This window comes from Camelus ferus, chromosome 1 (genome assembly GCF_009834535.1).
Source record: "Camelus ferus isolate YT-003-E chromosome 1, BCGSAC_Cfer_1.0, whole genome shotgun sequence".
Taxonomy (NCBI): domain Eukaryota; kingdom Metazoa; phylum Chordata; class Mammalia; order Artiodactyla; family Camelidae; genus Camelus; species Camelus ferus.
In genome coordinates, this window is record NC_045696.1 from 95,737,545 (window position 1) to 95,757,533 (window position 19,989).

Genomic DNA, 19,989 nt, shown 5'->3' on the forward strand with positions numbered 1-19,989 from the left:
AACTCTGTTTACTCACAGATGATAGGATTATCTATGCAGAAAATAATAAATCATCTAATATAAAGCTATTAGAACTAAAAAGTGAATTAAGCAAGGTTTTGGGATACAAGATCAATATATAAACCCAACTGTGGTTCTGTATTCCCAATGTGAATAATTAGAAGATGAAAATTACAAAAAAGAAATATTGCAATTTGCAACAGCCTTAAATATGAAATTATCAGCTATAAATTTAATAAAATATACATAATAATGGTATATGAATTGTGCTTCTGGACCTCTGTTCTCATAAAATCCATATCCATTCATATTATTTGGTAATGATTTTGCTTGTTTTATGTGAAAATATCACATGTAATAACATGCTGATTCAGTTAAGCAAATATTTTTAGTACGCTGAACTCTGATTAACACTGGACTACTTTTATTCACTAAATTTTTCTATTGTAGCATCCTTTGAGGTAGGTAGAGGATGATGTCAAACACCAGTCATGGAAGGATTCAACAAAAGACTTTGGAAAGACTTTTTTTAAATTATTGAATTTATAATGTTTCAGAGTTTCCATTTAGAGGCATACATACAGTTAAAAAAAATCAATTTATTTCACATAAAACATCTTCAAACTTACCCTATTTCATTACTCAATAATTTATTTTTCCACAATTATTTTTAAATACATATTGTTATATTGAGATTTGGTATATGTATACAAATATATATATGTGTATGTGTGTATATTTATATATAAAATATATTGGTATATAAGCATATGTGTATACATATATGTATATACACATACACATTTTTTTTTACTTATGCTTCTCCCATTACTATTTAGTCACTCATATTTGGAGTATTTTCTTATACTGACGCTTTGCCAATCTCAAGGACCAGATTAACCAAATGTAAATGCTTTTGTCTGGCTAAAATAAGCTGTCACTACCCTCTCATCAAAACATCAACAGATCCAGGTATCTTTAATATATAATTGTTTAGACTTTATTGTCTTGGACTAAGGAGTTGGGTTATGCATTAAGCAATATATTTTACAATGGTAGAAAGGTGACACTGAACTGGGACAAAAATATTTAGAAAGAGTAACAACTTCGTTCATACTAGCAATAAATGGAGCTTCTCCAAGGATCTGAAACCATGCTGAGTAAAGCCTTGATGTTAAACAAGCAGACATTTCTTCTAATTGCAATAAAATGTATCAAGCAACAAAAATGAAAGTAATGTAAGAAAATAGATATTTTTAAATGATAACAATAACAGAAAAATATAATCTAATACACTCTAAGAAACAAAGGTGAGTGAATTACCCTGAGACTAATTCATTGACAATAACAATTACATACATGCAGATTTAGGAAGACTTTTGCCTATAAAACATGCATTCCTAACATGAATCCATTGGGTATTAGTTCTTTTTTCCTGAAACATGGGGGCTTACATTTTACTATATTGATCAGATTTTTACTACAGGTTTTCATCTAGCCAACTAATATACTGGTTGGCTAGCCTATAACCAATTTTCATAAACAGAAAAGAAACTGTCCCATGGAATGCACCCTCCACGTGGCTATGGACCACCTGGACTCCAGAATTCCGAAGTCGAGTAACGTACATGAGCCCATCATCTCTTAAGACATCATATTGACAAGTGATGATATAGGTCAGGGGTAAATTACGCAACTTGTTGTCATCAGCTAGCAAAGGTGAAGCTTTCACATCTAGAAAACCTGGATATTTTTTAGCCAGCTCTGAACTGCCATGAGTTGGAGTCTTATAAATGTGGCCTTTCTTAAACTTCTCAGGAAGCAAAGAACTCCAGTTAACTAATTTGAACTGATGAATTGATTCCAGAGGTATATGTTGGTTAGAAAGCATTGCTTTCTCAAGTGACCTATCTGTAGTAAAATACTCACTCCAGAATCTGACCATGAGTGATTTGGACAGAATTGGAAAATGTGAATTTTCTCTATATGATGGTAAATCCATATCAAAATTCTGAAGGGCAGGATATATTAAAGACTGGACCTTGAGTTTGATCTTGACATCTGGGTCTTCTAATAGCTGAAAAAAATCAGAATATGTTGCTTAAATGAACACTTTAATAAAAAAAAAATGCACTGTAAAAAATGTATTCTAAAATTTAAAATCCTTAAAAAAATACACAATATTTTGATAAAAAATAAGAATCTTAATATCAAATAAATTTTAGTACTAGATATTCATAAATTAATTTACAAAACAAAAATAATCTGTACCACTCTCCTCATAGGATGTGAAAGAGGATCTTTTATTATAATGTGAATTTTATACCAATATAACCTAAACTTATAATCTGAGGCATTGCATATGTTTGATCCTCTTTTTCATTAAGAATATTTTAAATAGCTAATTATGTCAACAAGCATTGAAATGGGAAGGAGATAGCTCTGAAACTGAAGAGATGTTCAATGTTTGATAAAACTAAACCATGTGGAATTATTAATTTTTAATTTTTTTGAGTAATGCTCTATCTTTTCTAGATCTAGTCCTTTTTTTTTCCCAGGAGCAATAGAATTTTAAGTTTTCTTCTAAGCTAATTTATCCTTCAATGTGCTTCTGCTACTGGGACAAAATGATTATTCTGTCAGTCATAAAATATGTATCTAGTAACCCATTTTTTTTTATTATTATTATTGCACAGTAATGTTTGGGTAAATTAAAAATTTCAGAATTTCAAAAGATTTTTTTTTCCAAACACTACCAACTTTAACTTGTACACACCTGAAGCACTGGTATACTCAAGAAGTGTCAAACTGATTAGCACACTAAAAAAATGGTATTGCCTGCTTATCATTTAGAGCACTGGCCAGGACTTCAGGTACAATGGTAGTGAGTTTGTAACCAATCTCAAAGAGAAAACTTTTAATAACTACCCATTAAATACGACATTTCTTTTAAGGGTTTTTGTTTTTTTTTTTTTACGTATTTTTTCAAATTTAGGAAATTCTCTTCTATTCACAGCTTTCTAATGTTTCATCTTTATAGATGCTTAAAATTATCTGTAAACAATTTACTTTTATTGAGATAATTATATAATTTTCTTCTTTAAATTATTAACTTGAAGAATTGTATTAAGAATTATTTTAATATTAAACCTATCACACTCTACTAGAATAAACTCAAGATAATCATGATATATTACCCTTTTAACGTATTGCTTAATTTTGTTTGGTAGTATTTTAGTTCAGGATTTTGTATCTATGTTCATAAATGTGAATGTCTGGTATTTCCTTCTTGAACTGGCCTTGTCAGGTTAAGAATCAAGGTATATTAGCTTCTCAAAATGTAACTTTTCCAACTTTTTGGATTCCTTTTTAGAAGTAGAGCTATGTCTTTAAAAAAAAATACTTGTTAGAATTTGTGTTTAAAGCTGTTTGATCCTGAAGTCTGTGTGGTCTGTGTGTGTGCGTGTGTGTGTGTGTGTGTGTGTGTGTGTAAATATATTAAAATGATCATCCAATATATTTCATGATAATAGGATAATCTTTGTTTTATATTTTCCTAGAGTCAGTTCTTCTTCAATAAATCTTTCCATTTCAAATAAATATAAATGTATATTATTGCAGTAAAGATGTTCAAAGTATATGCTATTGTATTTTTTAAATATCTGCCAAGATATTTAGTTATATTCCCCTTTTCATTCCCTGTATTGGTTTATTAAGATACCCCTCTATTTTTTGGGTCAGTCTCACCAGAGATTAATTATTTTTAATACTTTTTTCAAGGAACCACATTTGGTGACTTTGTTGATCCTATTGTGTCTGTTCTATTTCACCTCTTATGTTCTCATCTTTCTCATCTCCTTTTTCTCTCATTTCATCTTTCCTTCTACTTTTTAGACCTTTTTTAAAAATTTCATGAAATGGATGCTGACTTGTTAATTTTAGTAATTTTTATATATTTATTTAAGACTGTATATTTTCCTCTGGGTACTGATACAGCTGTATTTCCTAGAGCATAATGTGTAATATTTTTATTATAATGCAGTTCAAAAGATTTTCAGATTTTCATTGTGATTTCTTCTTTCACATTTGGATTAATCAGGAAGGTATTTTAACTTCAAAACATATGGGGTTTTCTAGTGATATTTTATTAGTTATCCAAAGCATTATTCTAACTATGGAGAGAGACATAATCAAAACAACTTGATTTCTCAAATTCAATTGTGCATACAAATCACTTGAAATTCTTGTTACTATTCATACTATTACTTGTTACTATTCATTCATTCAGGAAGTCTATGGTAAGACCCATGATTTTGCATCTCTAACAAGTGCCCAGATGCTGCTAATGCTGCTAGTCCACAGACTCTGCTATGCATATAGCAGGTCTATCTGGTTTCAGTCCTTTGAATTGATTGAGACTTGGTTTATGACTCCACATATGCTTGGTTAGAAAAAATATTTTGTGTGTTTGAAAAGAATGAACATTCTGTTGTTTATTATTTTATATTCATTAGTTCAAATTTGTTAGGCTGTTCTAACAATTACTGAAAGAGGTTAGTAAAATTCTTCCGCTATTGGTATTAATTAGTTTATTTTTCCATTAATTTTGCTCTGTATATTTTGAGACTATGTTACTAATTGCATATAAATTCATAGGGTTTTTCCATCTTCCAGTTGAGTGGAATTATAATTAGGAATGTTGCATGTTAACTCTAGTAATAGTTTTTTTCTAACACTATTTAATCTGATTATAAAATAACTATACTAATTAGTATTTGCATGACATATCTTTTACTATCCTTTTTCTTTCTGCCTATCTATATACCTAAATTTTACTGCATCTTGTTCACACAACTTATGTTGGGTTTTTAAATTTTACCCAGTTTGCCATTTTTTGTATTCTATCTGAATTTTTAGTCCACCTACATTAAAATTTTTATTAATATATTTGGTTTAAGTTTATTAAATTTATTTATTATTGTGCATTCTGTTTGTCTCACCTATTCCATGAGTTTTTTTTCCTCTCTTTTGCATTCTTTTGGAATATTGTTTTATCATTCCATGATATCACCCTATGATATCTTATTTGTACATTTTTAAAGAATTCTTTTATAGGTTACACTATGGATTAAAATCAAATTCATTAATTTATCAGTGTCCATTATTATATCTTTATTATCTTCTTAGACAATAGAAAGTTATTAGAATACTTTAATATTTTGTTTATTCTCTTCATGTACTGGCTATTGTCATTGTGTATATTAATTTCTTTCTATTTTTAAATCTCACAGGACACAATTGTTATTGTTTTATACAGTCAATGTTTATTTCACTTTGGTTTGTCAATATATTTACCATTTTTTTCCTGCTCTTTATTCTTCCTGCCTTTTTGATACTCTGTTTGAGGTTAATATTCCTCTGCCTGAACTAATCCTCTTTAAAATCCAAAGTGACAGAGGGAGGATATGGCCCAGTGGTAAAGTGTGTGCTTAGTAGGCATGAGGTCTTGGGTTCAATCACCAGTACCTTCATTTAAAACAAACAAACAAACAATAAAACCCACATAAGTAAATAAATCTAATTACCCCCCCAAAATCCCCCCCAAAAATCCAAAATGACAGTATACTGGGTTGTGAATTCTCTTGAATTTTTATTTCTCAAAAAATATCCTCATTTTGTCCTTAGAATAGAAGGATATATTCGTATTAGTCTTTCTCACCACATTCTTAATGTCTGTTCTCATTATTTTGTATTTTCTATCTTTTAATCTCTCTGTTCAATATTATAAATAATTCTTCTGATCCGTCTTCCAGTTTGCTATATTGTTACATTGCAGTCAATCTATAACAAACACCTACATTGTAACACAAGGAGTGTAACCTTAATAAAAACTGTGGACTTTGGATGACTATGATGTGTCAGTATAAGTTCATTAATTGTAACAAATGTACCACTCTGATGGGGGATGTTGATATTGGGGGAGGCTATGTATGTGTGACAGAGAGTATATTGAAAATGTCTTACCTTTCTCTCAATTTTGTTGTGAATCTAAACTGCTCTAAAAATATAAAGTCTTTAAAAAGCGTACATTGAATGTATGTTTGATGATTAGCATTTTCTTTTGAAGTTTTATTTGTTTACTTTTCAAATATCTCGTATTACTTTCTATAGTTTCTTCCATGAACATATTTCCAACTTTTAAAATACATTTTTTATTTACATTAAATACATTCCATTAAAGTGTTTTTTCTAATGATAACAATATCTGAATCTGGGCTATATATTTTTTTCTGTTAACTAGTTCTTATTTTCCTCTTTGTCTGTGCTTACCTTCAACTCTCTATGGATTATTGAAATAAAAAATTAGTTTAGGAATAAATTAAAACCTGGGATCATGTTGCCTTCTCTTAGTGATGACCTGTATTTGTTTCTGGCAAGCACACATACATATATTATAGTATATACTCAGGTTATATACAATATTCTGACTTCCCAATTACAGGTACTGTTATCATTTATGATTTTCTCTCAGTAAAAATGCCAGTATAGTACATAGGAAATTGTGTCAGCATTTTACATAAAAAAAGTATTAAAGTATGAAATTATTCTTCTCAATGTTCCATAAATAAGTAAAAGAAAAATATTCATATATTATATTCATAATTTAAATGTATGAATCAAAAATTATTAAATAAAAGATAAAAGAAAATACAGTAAGTGAAGATGTTGAGCATTTTACCTGCTGAGTCACGGCTGCAGCTAAATTTCCTCCAGCACTATCTCCAGAGATACCAACTCTTCTGGGATCTACACCGTAGTTTTCAAGAACGTTGGGGTGTAAAAACCATTTTAATGCAGTGTATACATCTTCAAATTGAACAGGAAAATGATACTTTGGGGCTAGTCTGTAGCTGTAGATAGAAAAACAATATTCCTCAATCACCAATTTTTAGTCACATACCAAAACAAGGTATGTACTCCTGATCCAAAACCAAAAGTAAAATTTTGTTTTTACTAATATATTTGAATGTTTTCTATTAACTGAAAACCGTGCTCTTCCTAATCATAAAATCTGACTGACAGTCACTAAATACTGCCATTTTTTGGTAATCAAAATGTAAAGTTTGAATGCAAAATTTCGTTCAATCTTGAGGAAAATGTCCTAGCAGTTATCTTTTCCTAGCTAAAAATATTTATAGAATGATGTTTTTGATAATTGCCAAATCTTTTTGTAAAGAATCAGTCATTATTATTACTTATTTGCATTTCCAGAATTACTTTTCCAGCCTTATCAAAATAGTTCAATTTCGCATGACTATTACATATTAGTCCATTAATTCTGCATTTTTTAAGGTTTAAGTAGATTCTCACAGAGAATGTGTTCTATAGAAAATTAAAACCCCTCTACTTTTTCTAAAGTGTGCTCTAGAATGGACTTTGAGATATGTTCTGTCTTAACTTTCATGGTTATCTTCGGTAATGATTGCTTTCATCAATGGATTACTAGGTTCTAGGCACCATTCCAAGCACTGTTAAATGATTATAACATTTAATCCCTGTATCAATGCTGAAATATGCAAATTATTATTATTTAGAGTTAAATATTTTTAAGATATCACATAGTCAACAATTTGTAGAGCCTACATTTAATCCCAGTCCTCTGGCTCCAAAGTCCTCATCCTTAATATTCTGCTAATTATAGGGGAAAAAAGTCCAGAGATGGTAGTTAAGTCCATGTGATACTATAGGCTAATTTCACTTGAACAACTTCTTGACTTTCTGGCCTTTGTTCCTTCTTGAAAAATGTGTGTATGTCTTTTCTCTCTGATACTGGACTGGACAGTCTCTGACATTAGGTTTCTCTGTCCACACTCAGTGTCATCAGTGACAAAGATGAATTTTTGGCATAATGAGACACTCTATATAGTTGATTATATATTGATATGTAATGCATGTGGCCTAAAATCAAATCAACACAGCTCTTACTTGGTTGATACGATAACTGCATCAAGTCTGTCTGCTGTCCATCTTGATAGAAGGTCATAGCTTTCATAAGCTGAAATAAAAGAAAAAAAACTGGACTACTAATGAGAATTAAAAAATACTGCTAAGAGTAAAGTTTACTGTGATAACTTTATTTTTCTGCCCGTTATCTTGAAATATTACCTAAAGAAAAATCTAATACTTGGTTCATGTTGATAAATGCACATACTCACATCTCAATAGAATGTGAATCATTCTTTTTGGTGACCCTTCAACTTGCCCTTGAATGGCTTTCCTTTCCATTTGCTAAAATTTTTAATTGTTTATCCCAAACTAGCTTTGTTTAGCTGCCTATTATGTGACTGCCATGTAGTTAGAGTCTGGGAATGCAAATTTGAAGAGATATATTCTCTAACTTTAAGGAGCTCATATCTATGGAGGTACAGGAGTAGAAATATAGGTCAAGAACAAAACTACAAAAAATAACTGCCTTAACTGAGGTGAGTAGAAAGTAGTGTTGAGATATAGGGAGAGATTTCTCATTAATCTTCCCAGGGGTTCTGAGTAGAATTTAGAAAGGATTTGAGTAGATTAGACACTGCAAGTTTGTATAAATATTTTCTATGAGAAGTGTGTGTGTGTGTGTGTGTATTGGAAATTGGCACTCACACAGGTACAAGTTTAGCAAAATAAGTTTGAGGAGGAAAGCTTTGAGTAGTGGGGCCTGTTTGAAAAACTGTGGTAAAACAATTTTTTTAGAAACACAACTTTATCAACAGCAGTTAATGATACCTCTTATTGATAGTAATCAGACAGCACCTCTGTCAGTTACTTTCTGTATTCCCACTGCCAACATACAGTCTCTCCACAGAAGGGCTTCTTTTTCTTCCCTCTCATAGCAAGACTTGTCCCTCCTTCTCTGTGTTGGCGAAACTTGGCCCTCAGATCTCTAAACTCATTTAATCTGACTGAAAGGCCTTCTGCTCAGTTGATCATCCAGACTCTACTTTCCCTTCAAGCCTCAGTGCAACTACAAGCTAAAAACCCTTTTCCTTCCCCAGCATCTTCACAACTGTTCCAAAGAATTTTGCCCCTGTTTATAGATAGAAGGGTGTCCTTTTATAACTTAAGTCTTTCATTTGGTTCTGATTTTTTTGAGAATCAGAAGTTTGCATGGTTGTGCTGGGCATTCATAGTATTTAGCACAGAATATTCCATATTAATATTCCTATTGGGTGAATGTTTAAATAAAGATTAGTGTCACGTATGGTAATTCATCATATGGTAATACAGCATTTGGATTTCTATATCTTCTGGTGGTATCTGACAGGTCTTAGTCACAAGGAATTCTTAGTCACAAGGAATGACTGTCAGTTCTTCCCTCACCATTTGAAAATAACTTCATGCCTGCACTCTCTAAGTCACCCAATCTAGAACACTGGTAATCAGAATCCCCTTTAGGCTTAGGGAACTGGGACCCTGCTCTGGGCCCCACACTTTAGAAGATCTGTTTGGACTTCTCTGATTGCCTGCTTCCCCATTGGGCATAAATCCAGCAGGGCAAAGTGGCATGTCTTTCCCTTGCAAACCACACTCTCAGGGTCCTGAACCTTGAGCCTTGAACAGTCTTTTTACTTTTAATCTGATCCTGTCCATTGTAATATCCTACATAAAAAAAGATCCTAAATGTTTTATTTCAGCATAAAAACTAAACTATTTTTCTGGAGTACATTTGATCTGGGAAAGGGATAGAAATGTTGTTGGAGAAAAAAATAAAAGGGAGAAAAACATTATTTAGTCCTTCACTGTTAAGCAGGAGATGATTGCAAGAAATCATACTATACCTTAACATTTAATTTAAATAAATGTAAAGTCTTTCCACCTCTATATGGGCACATTAGGAAAGCATACTTGGAAAACAATTATTGGAGCCTTGAAAGATAAATAAGACATTTCTAGCAATATATTAGTAACCTCAAAAGACAAAAATTTTTCTGTTTGCCAAGGAGCTTAATCTTCATTCTGTAAAATTTGCAAGTTTGTCAGTGCACGGTAGGATCAGAAACTCTTATAATTTTTGTAACAAAAATGTTTTAAATTCTAAATGTTAATAAACTTTAGATTGAGATTTCAAAAGCTACATTAATTCATGTTTCTTTAATGAAAATAATTTCAGAAGCAGGAACATATTTAATTTAGATCATAATACGAGAATAGTTAATTATATTATATGAAGTGAATTTTCCATCATATCACCTTACCATTACTACCCCAACACCAGCCACCACCATGGATATAAAACAAGCCTCTTCTTAAAGATTTTGGCTTCCGTTGGGGCACATATATACGGACAGGAATGTCATTAAATGTTGTATCTCTCACAGTTACATTTTCATCTGATGTTGGTGGAACACTTTGAAACCTTGAAAAGAACATCATGGATTCCATGGAGTTGTTTAATCCCAATATTTCAGCAAACAGGGACTAAAATGAAACACAAATATACACAAACATTCTCAGTGTCAAAAATGTTTTGAACAAAGAAGTACACACTAATATTCAATGTGATCCCAAAGTCTTAATTATGTACTCTCAGAAAAAGCAGCCATGATACCACTGGAACATACAGAAATCCAAATGCTATATATATATGATGAACTACCATAAATGACACTAATCTTTATTAAACATTGACCCGATGGGAATAGTAATACGGAATATATCTTTCTGCGCTAAACAGTGTGAATGCCCAGCAGAACAAGGCAAAATTTTGATTCTCAAAAAATTCAGAGCCAAATGAAAGACTTAAGTTATAAAAGGACACCCTTCTATCTATAAACAGGGGCAAAATTCTTTGGAATAGTTGTGAAGATGCTGGGGAAGGAAAAGGGTTTTTAGCTTGTAGTTGTCCTGAGGCTTGAAGGGGAAGTAGAGTTTGGCTGATCAACTGAGCAAAAGGCCTTTCAGTTAGAGTAAATGAGTTTAGCCTAGAGAAAAACAAAAATGTGATGACAGAGAACTACAAGTCATTTGCTATTCCAGATTCCATGAGGATAAATGAGAGGAAAGAGTCCTTAAGTATTTAATAGAATATACTCACATATATTAAAAATTTAAGAAACCCAGAAACTATCATTAGATACACTGATACATTCATTTTGGTTAAGATTAAGAATTTATATTAATAAAAATATCTTATAAAGCAATTGAAAAGATAAGCCACAATGTGAATAATGATACTTGCAATACTTTAAATAAGAAAATACTAGTATCTAGAATACAAACAAACTCACAAAAAATAAGAAACAGACTAACGATTTGATAGACAAAAGACTTTAATATTTGTTTTATGAAAGGCCTAGAATGACTGGGGCTCCAAGGAACAAAAGTACTCATTTTTCAAGTATATAATTTAAAAGGAATGGTTTATATGACAAGATGGTGGAATAAGCACTATTTTAATCTCCCCTTATTTCTCCAAATTTTATTAAAATGATGGTAAAAGAGAAATCTTAATACAGTTATGTTAAGAAAGCAAAATACAGTCAGCCCTCTATAACTTAGGGTTTAGATCTCAGACTGGTTGAAACCACGTTTGCAAAACCCACTGATAGGAGGAATGACTGCATTCATTGTTCTATACAATTTTATATAAGATACCTGAGCATCCACAGATTTTGGTATCTGAGGGGGCTCCTGCAACCAACCCCTGCCCCCTCTGATAATGAGACATAACTGTATGATCATAGACGCTTCTGAAAAAAAGGCTTATTATCAGGAATCATAATGACAAAAATGTTAGTTCTCCAAGCAGACATAGCAATCCTAAAATGTGTATGTATACACTAATAGGGCTTCATAATACAGGAAATAAGAACTGAAAAAACTGAAAGGAGAAATAGAAATATCCAGAATTATCCGTTGGAAATTGGCACTCCTATCTCATTAATTGACAAAGTAAATAGGAAAATGGTAAGCATATAGAAAATTTGAAAAACTCTATCAACCCAAAAGAATTAATCAACATATTGAGGACATTCCAATGACAGCAGAAATACACATTCTTTTCAACTGCATGTAGAACTTTCACAAAGATATGCCACATGAAAAAAAGAAAAAAGACATATCACATGACAAATTTGGGAAAGAAAATCTCAACAAGTTAAAAAGGATTAAAATCATACAGAGTATGTTCTCTGTCCATACTATAATTAAAATAAAAATCAGAAACATAATTATTTATGGGGAAATTAAACAACAAACTTTTAAATAACTCATTGGTCAAGGAAGAGATACATCTGGACAAATTGAAAAAAAAATATTTTGAACCAATTGAAAATGAAACCATAGCATAACAAAATTTGTAGAATGCAGATAAAGCACTGATTGGAAGAAAATGTATAGCTTTAAATAAATATATTAGAAGAGAAGAAAGGTCTAAGGGGAGTGATCTAAGCTTCCTCCACTAAGAATTTAGAGTTAGATTAGAAAATTAAACTCAAAAGTATGGAGGAAAGACTAAAGAGGGAAAAAATCCAAAAATCAATAAAAAGGAAAACAGGTAAAGAGAACTAAAAAAGAACTAAAGGTTGATTCTTTGAAAAGAAACCATACAATTGATCACCCTCTAATCAGACTAATCAGAAATAAAGAGATGATGTAATTTACCAATAACAGAAGTAAGTTAAATGACACTATCTTAGATGCTCAGGCTGGTAGGCACAGTAGGAAGCAGTGTGTGTGCTCAGTGTGTGCTCAGATCAACTGGCCTGACCACCTAGCAGGTGTGCAGTGTACAGCACGGTGGGACTGGCTGAGGCCAGGAACTGGGAGAAAGGAGAGGCAGAGGCTCTGCAAGGGTGCAGTATAGGGATCGTTATGGGAAGCTGACGTGTCCGTTCATCCTCAGATGCCACAAATATTAAATCTCTTGCTTAAGCACTGGGACAGGACAGTGTTTAACCAATTAAACTGTCATTAGATTATTACAAAATAAAAGTGTAAACATAGACATTGCAATTAAGAACAGCAGAAATTATTAGAATTCTTCAAATTATTTGATCTCTGGTTTTGAAAACTGCTACAACACTGCAAAGCAAATATCCACGGGCTCAGAAATTGAAAATAAATTTAAAGATTGCTGTATTTGTTAGAAAAGACCACTACTGTCATATGAAGCTTTGGGTGAGTTAATGAGGAAGACATTTAAAAATTAATCTTCTTTTAAATTGAGCATAAAGCAACTAAACACATAAACAGGTATTTTGAATTATATGCGAACCATGAAGCTACTTTCAGTTTCTTATACAACCTCCCCAAATTATTGGTAATGTCAGAGGAAACATTAAAATTCCACTCTATAAATGTACATTTAAAGTTAAATTCAGACTTACATAAAACTGATTTGTATGAAGACTTAAATCTTTTAAGAAAAATTGTTTTATAAGAATCATCAGCTCTAGATTTACTGAAATTTATATTTTGAAATAATTGATCAGAAATGTATCACAATGTTGTCACAGCCTATAAAATACTCTTCATAGCTCTACTAACAGCTGCATTGGCAAAATAATTCCAGTGATGCAAGAATGGCTCCATATCTGCAAGTCAATCAGTGTGATACACTACATTAACAAATTAAAGAATAAAAATCATATGATCATCTCAATAGATGCAGAAAAAGCTTTTGACAAGATTCAATATCCATTTATGATAAAAACGCTCAACAAAGTAGGTATAGAGGAATATATTTCAATGTAATAAAGGCCATATATGTCAAACCTACGGCCAATGTCATAATCAACATGAAGCATTTTCTCTAAGACCAGGAACAAGATAAAGATACCCACTCCCACTACTTTTATTCAAAATACTATTGGAAATACAAGCTATAGCAACCAGAAGAAAAAAGGAAATAAAAGGAATCCAAATTAGAACAGAAGAAATAAAACTGTCACTGTATGCAGACGGCATATTATATAGAGAAAATTGTAAGGATGCCACCAAAAAACTATTAGAACTAATAAATGAATTCAGTAAAGTTGCAGGATACAAAATTAATAACCAGAAATCTACTGCAATTCTATACACTAACAGCAAATTATGAGGAGAAATTAAGAAAACAATTCAATTTACAATTGAATCAAAAAGAATAAAATACCAAGAAATAAATCTAACCAAGGAGCTAAAAGACTTGTACTGGAAAACCATAAGACATTGATGAAATAAATTGAAGATGATACAAACATATGGAAAGAGATATTGTGCTTATAGATTGCAAGAACTGATACTGGTATAAATGACCATACTCCCTAAGGCAACTTGCAGAATCAATGCAATCCTAATGGCACTTCTCACAGAACTAGAACAAAGAACTCTAAAATTTGTATGAAAACACAAAAGACCCAAAAGAGCCAAAACAATCCTGAGAAAGATGAACAAAGCTGGAGTCATCATGCCCCCTGATTTCAAAACACACTACAAAGCTATAGTAATCAAAACAGTATGATACTGGGGGAAAAATCCAATGTATACATCAATGGAATAGAATACGGAGCCTAGAAATAAACCCACACTTATATGGGCAATTACTTTATGACAAAGGAGGCAAGAATATACAATGGGGAGAAGATAGCCTCTTCAATAAATGGTATTGGGGAAACAAGAGCTACATGCAAGAGCTACATGCAAAATGTAAGACCTGAAACCATAAAACTCCTAAAAGAAAACACAGGCAGTATGCTCTTTGACATCAGTCTTATTAACAATATTTTTTGGATATGTCTATTCAGGCAAGGGAAACAAAAGCAAAAATAAATCAAGCTAAAAAGCTTTTGCACACTGAAGGAATCTATCAGCAAGACAGAATGGGAGAAGACAGTTGCAAATGATATAACTAATAAAGGGTTAATATCCAAGATATGCAAAGATTATTAAAATTGTGATCTTGTATTTGTCAAAAGCAACTGATTTCACTTTCAATTACATGAATTGAAAATGAAGTTGCTAAAAGTATATTTTATTTACTTAATAAATTTATAGAAAAGCAAGCCAGAAAAACCTTGTGATCAATCAAAACATTACATTAATAAATTATTTATCATTCACTGTAATATGTAACTTACATCAAGCTTTTTTTTGAAATTTGTAACTTTATGTTATTATTCATGTATCACTATTACCCCTATCATATTTCATGAGTAATAAAATGTCTTTAAGGGAAAAAGCTTTATGTTTTAATATCTTTGTGCTTTTTTCCCTACCTTTTGAACAAGGGTTCTTGCATTGTTATTTTGCACTGGACTCGACAAATTATATAGCCAGCCATGATGTGTACTTTGATATACACATGTGGATGGTATCGGTGCACAGGTCAGGGGCTAGACTAATATTTTGCTCCCATAATGGAGCATATATGCCAGTCCTTATCATGAACACCAGTGCACCTATAAAAACTGCAACAAAGCTGGCAGTTGCAAAGGTGAAGCCATCTGATACTTCCTTAGTCTCATGCAAGCATTCCCGGACATGTCACACAATAGCAGCAGTATGACTCAGCTTAAAGGCTAACTGGGAAAGTTTCTGTTTCCTGAGCTTCTTAGGAGAATCTAAGGGCCCCCTGACTAATAGCTTAGTGACTGTCGTGAAGTTAGCAGACAAATTGGCCCCTTCCCACTTCATAGCTCTCTCCTGCTTTCCTTTATACAGGTGGTGCTCCTGCCAGTGAGAAATGCTGGGGGGCGGGGGTGCCTTCAATAAACTGTTTTAAATGTAAATGGATATATGTCCATGAATGACTGAAAAATTGTGCTGAACACTGGAATTTGACACAACATTGTAAAATGATTATAAATCAATAAAAAATGTTTAAAAAAATGTAAATGGCTATAGTAATGCGCTACATTGATTTACAGCAGGTTTGGTCACAGGTTAGCAAGTTGTTTTTCTACAGCAAAAAGTTAAATTTATTTGGTGGCCTTTTGTTCCCCAATGTTCAATAACAGTACATTTCATAAATTATACTTTTGGGGGGTCAGGTTATGTTATCTAGATGGAGCACATCAAATTTGTTGCCTTTCTATTCAGCTAGAACTCCTCAGTGTCCATAATGTCAGAGACATCAAAACCTGACATTCTAAGTTTGTGAGCAGATTCCAGGATTCTTAGAAAGAAAGAAAGACATTTGTTCATAAGGGGAGATAAATTTGGCAAGAATCATACAAATCAAAACTAGAATATCTTCTCTAACTCTTGAGAAGAGTCTTGATTTGTGCCTGGAAACACAATTAATCATTAACATCTATTAGAGTAAGACAAAATCTAGATTTTGGTTACCATTTACATTCTAAAATTATTTCCCCGAACAATTTGGGGACTTTTATCACAGCTGAAAATTTGGAATTCATAGGTATTCCCTGAATTGGTGAATATTTGTATAAATGCAAATGAACCTTTAACTATATGAAAAAATCCTGATTTGGGTTCATGGTAGGCTCCTATGGCAGTTTTCTAGCTTTCTTGAGTATGGAACTCCTAGATTGCTAATTCTGCTCTCATTTTGGCCACCCGCTGTGCATTTAAAGGAATGTAGCCCTTTTGCATTGAGTGCACCATCAACCTTTTTCTTAGAGCTCTATACTCTTCACTTCACCTACCTACATCTGATGTATTTTGATAGATAAGTAGGTGGCTCCTTCTCAGAGGCCTGATTTGCATTCATCTTTTATACAAATCTCTAATCACTAGAGACTTTAAAAGAAATGAAGAAATGATACTGGATAGCAAGCTGGAGAAAGTAAAGTTCATTCTATACCTCTTATTTTTTATTAATATAAATTTCAGTTGAGCAAGATTTAAATGTAAAAAGAAAAGTACTGGAAGAGACTATGGGTGAATTCTACTGTAATCCTGGGGAAGGCCTTTCCAACTGCTTATCAAAGTCTAGAAGATATAATTTAAACATCGAGAAAATTATATTTCTTAAACAAAGAATAAAAAATACTTTATCATGGCCAATTTATTATATTCCTATTAAAAACTAACCGAAAACAGAATTTGCACTTCCTTTCACAAAGGCCTAATCCCTAGTATGGAAAGAAATAAGAAAGAACAAAAACCCCATTAAAAATTGGGATAATGCAGCTTTTCAGGTAGTTCAAAGAAAAGAAATACAAGTAGCTCTTAAACATGAAGGATTCTAGAACTTACTCTTACTAAGAGAAACACAAAATAAAGTTGTACTAAGATACAGTTTATCATTTCTGTTGATAAAACAAAATTGAGAAAAATTACAATATACTTTGTTGAGAAGCTGACAGAACATGGAAATTTTCATACCTTTTTGGTAGGAGTGGGAAATTGTTATAGGGCAATTTTGCAATAATTAGCAAAATTCCAACTGGCTCAACAATCCTGCTTCATAGATTTATCATAGACAAAACCCAGCATCCAATTGTTTTTTTTAAGTATTATCATTTTATTGTTTGTGATAACAAAATGCTAAAAAGAACAAAAGTTTACACCTCAAGTAGTCCTTAAATGAACTATGGTTTGTACACATAATGAATCCCTTATAGCATGTAAAAGAATGAGGGGGCTTTATATGTGAAGACGTGGAAACATCTATAGGACATACAATTAAATTAAAAATGTAAAAACCACAATAGAATATTTATGTTGCTTATGTAAGAATGAAAGGGGGATAAGAATTTATCTTTTTATTACTGTATTCATTATTATTGGTATTACTTGTACAAAGAATCCCCAGGATGAATGACAAGAAGCTAATAAAACTGGTGCTCTACAGAAGATGGGGCTGAGAATAGAAGGGATAAAGAAAGGAATAGGATCAGGATGTCTCGGTGCATACCTTTTTCATATTGTTTTGATTTTTGAACTATATGGATGTATTACTATTCAAAAAATAAAATTTATTTAAATTAATTTTTTTTTCAAAAATGGAATGAGCTATGTAAAATGGTAGTGAGCTCTCAATTCTTGGAAATATGTATGTTGAGACCAAAGATTTCTTCCAGTCAGCACACTAGCATTTTTCAATCTCTACCACCAAACAATCTTTGCTGATTACTGTTATATACATAATGGAGAGACAGAGAGAGATAGACAGTGAAAGGAAGTTAATTTTGTAGTGAGAGGGTTAGAGGAATAAACTGGGTCAGGGTCCCAGTGAAGTAGTCATAATAGAGATAATAGATCTAGTGGCAATAATCCATTGCCACTAACTACACCTCTCATGGTTTTTATTAGGCATTCGTAGTCAGCCAATCTATAGCATAAGAACCTACTTGCATGTCTATAGTATATACTCCAAATCCATTATTAATGTTTAAATGTCATGGTTAACTACAGAGTAGCTCAAACATATGCCTCCTGAGCTTTGTATGAAATTTTAAAATCACACAAGAGTAGAAAAAGTAAAATAAAAATTGTCACACACATATTTTTACTTTACTGCTACTAGAATAGATCATTTTAGAAATATAACCTGAATGTCTCCTTGGTCATCTTGTTAGTGGTCTGCTTTGAGGTCATTCAGAGATATAGTAATCAGCAAATTTGACAATAGGAAGCCAAGGCAAATGTAGAACTTGAAAAGACAAAACAAAACAAAACTAGAATCTTAGAAAACTTTCCTCTCTTGATGAATAAATGTTTTCACTTACCAGATATGATGTCGTTTTAAAAATAGCATTTAACAGCATAATTTTCCATGGTTCTTCAACATTGTCTGGGAGAGGTTCATAAATATAATTTGCTATAAGGAGTCCCAATATCAGGGAGTGAAAGAATTTTTTCCCCATATTGCAACTGTTCCGTTTCTTAAACAAGACAATATTATACCTCGTTTCAGTGCCTGAGACTAAATAGACAGGGGCAAACCCCACCCAGAATTACATCATTTCTGGCCCCCAGAGTTTGCTCATTAGCACAACAGGTTATCACATGGCAGGCACTAAGGACTGGTGCTGCTGCTGAGAGCTCAAGTTTCAGTGTGCAGTTTATAAAAGTGAATACTCACATTCTGACCAGTCATGTCAAATCTGGAGACGTGTATGTTACTTCTCAAAGATTCTGAAAAATAGAGTAGAAGGACATTGCCCCTAGAAGAGAGGAAAACAAAGGGATTCATTAAAAAGTTCTGCTGCATCTTTTATGATATATTTCTATTATCTTATTGAATCTTTAATAAAAGCTAAGTAATTACATGCAAATTGATTATCTTAAGTGCTATGTAGTGATTGGAGTAGTTCTGGAGTGAATAATGGAAAACTTTGTTGCACCAAGTATTAGATCTGCTAATACTTGTTTGGTAAACTGGGGAAGGATAAAGGACTTTGTAAAATAAAATACACTGAAGCAGACTTTGTACATCCAATTTTTAAAGTGTTATTTCTCAGTTTAATATATAACTTGCTCTTTCAAATCCTATTTTGGTTAATATATAACTTCAATTGGTATGTTATTAAATAACCCTACTGAATAATATCAGAAATGAAGATGTCCCATGCATGTCCTTAAGCTAATTCTGCTCACTTTAATGTAAAATTGTGTCTTTGCCACTGTTCTACTTCCTAGAAAGCAAGAAAAAGAATTTGGATAATCACCTTCTGCTGTGTTGTCAAGGGAATTCCAACATAGAAGCTGGGTGGTATAAAAGGAAAAATTTTAAGTTACAGCTCTACATGCCCAGGAGAAAATAAAAATTTAATGCTGTGTTTCACTGCAACACTTCTAACACTAATTCTCTTAAAGAACCATGAATTTTAAGTAACTCTGACCTGAATTTAACTGGAGATTCTTTCCTAATGATCAAGGGGACTTATATACAGACTTGGGGACTCATCAGTACTACCTGGAGAGTTAGTTTTCAATTCACAATTACCACAGCCATTGTCCTTTCAGTCTTTGGTTCTTAAAAATATCTACTTTTCCTTCTCTAAAAATGACTCAGTGAATTTCTTGTCTGTTAATGGTACTCTGTCTGGC

The 19,989-nt window shown here is 32.1% G+C and overlaps 1 protein-coding gene across 2 annotated transcripts; it reads right to left on the reverse strand.

Annotated features, from left to right (window-relative positions):
• Window positions 1-524: 524 nt before the first annotated feature.
• AADAC (arylacetamide deacetylase) lies at window positions 525-19,328 on the reverse strand. Of its 2 annotated transcripts, XM_014562945.2 has the most exons (6): window positions 19,208-19,328; window positions 19,022-19,103; window positions 10,245-10,467; window positions 7,987-8,056; window positions 6,740-6,911; window positions 525-2,077 (listed from the first exon to the last, which is right to left on the reverse strand). In XM_014562945.2, coding segments are annotated over exons 1-6 (1,146 nt in total). In that variant the 5' UTR covers window positions 19,210-19,328; the 3' UTR covers window positions 525-1,480. The 2 variants fall into 2 exon arrangements, with proteins under 2 accessions (XP_014418431.2, XP_006189146.2); XM_006189084.3 differs by lacking the exons at window positions 19,022-19,103; window positions 19,208-19,328 and adding an exon at window positions 18,666-18,863.
• Window positions 19,329-19,989: the final 661 nt, after the last annotated feature.

Bases quoted from the DNA above. Each gene is read 5' to 3' on its own strand.
- AADAC (XM_006189084.3), bottom strand. From the start codon at position 18,803: ATGGGGAAAAAATTCTTTCACTCCCTGATATTGGGACTCCTTATAGCA. The intron at 10,468-18,665 runs GTAAGTGAAAAC...GTTTCATTTTAG, and splicing joins TTAAAACGACATCATATCTG to TCCCTGTTTGCTGAAATATT. The intron at 6,912-7,986 runs GTAAGAGCTGTG...TTCTATCTACAG, and splicing joins GCAGTTATCGTATCAACCAA to CTACAGACTAGCCCCAAAGT.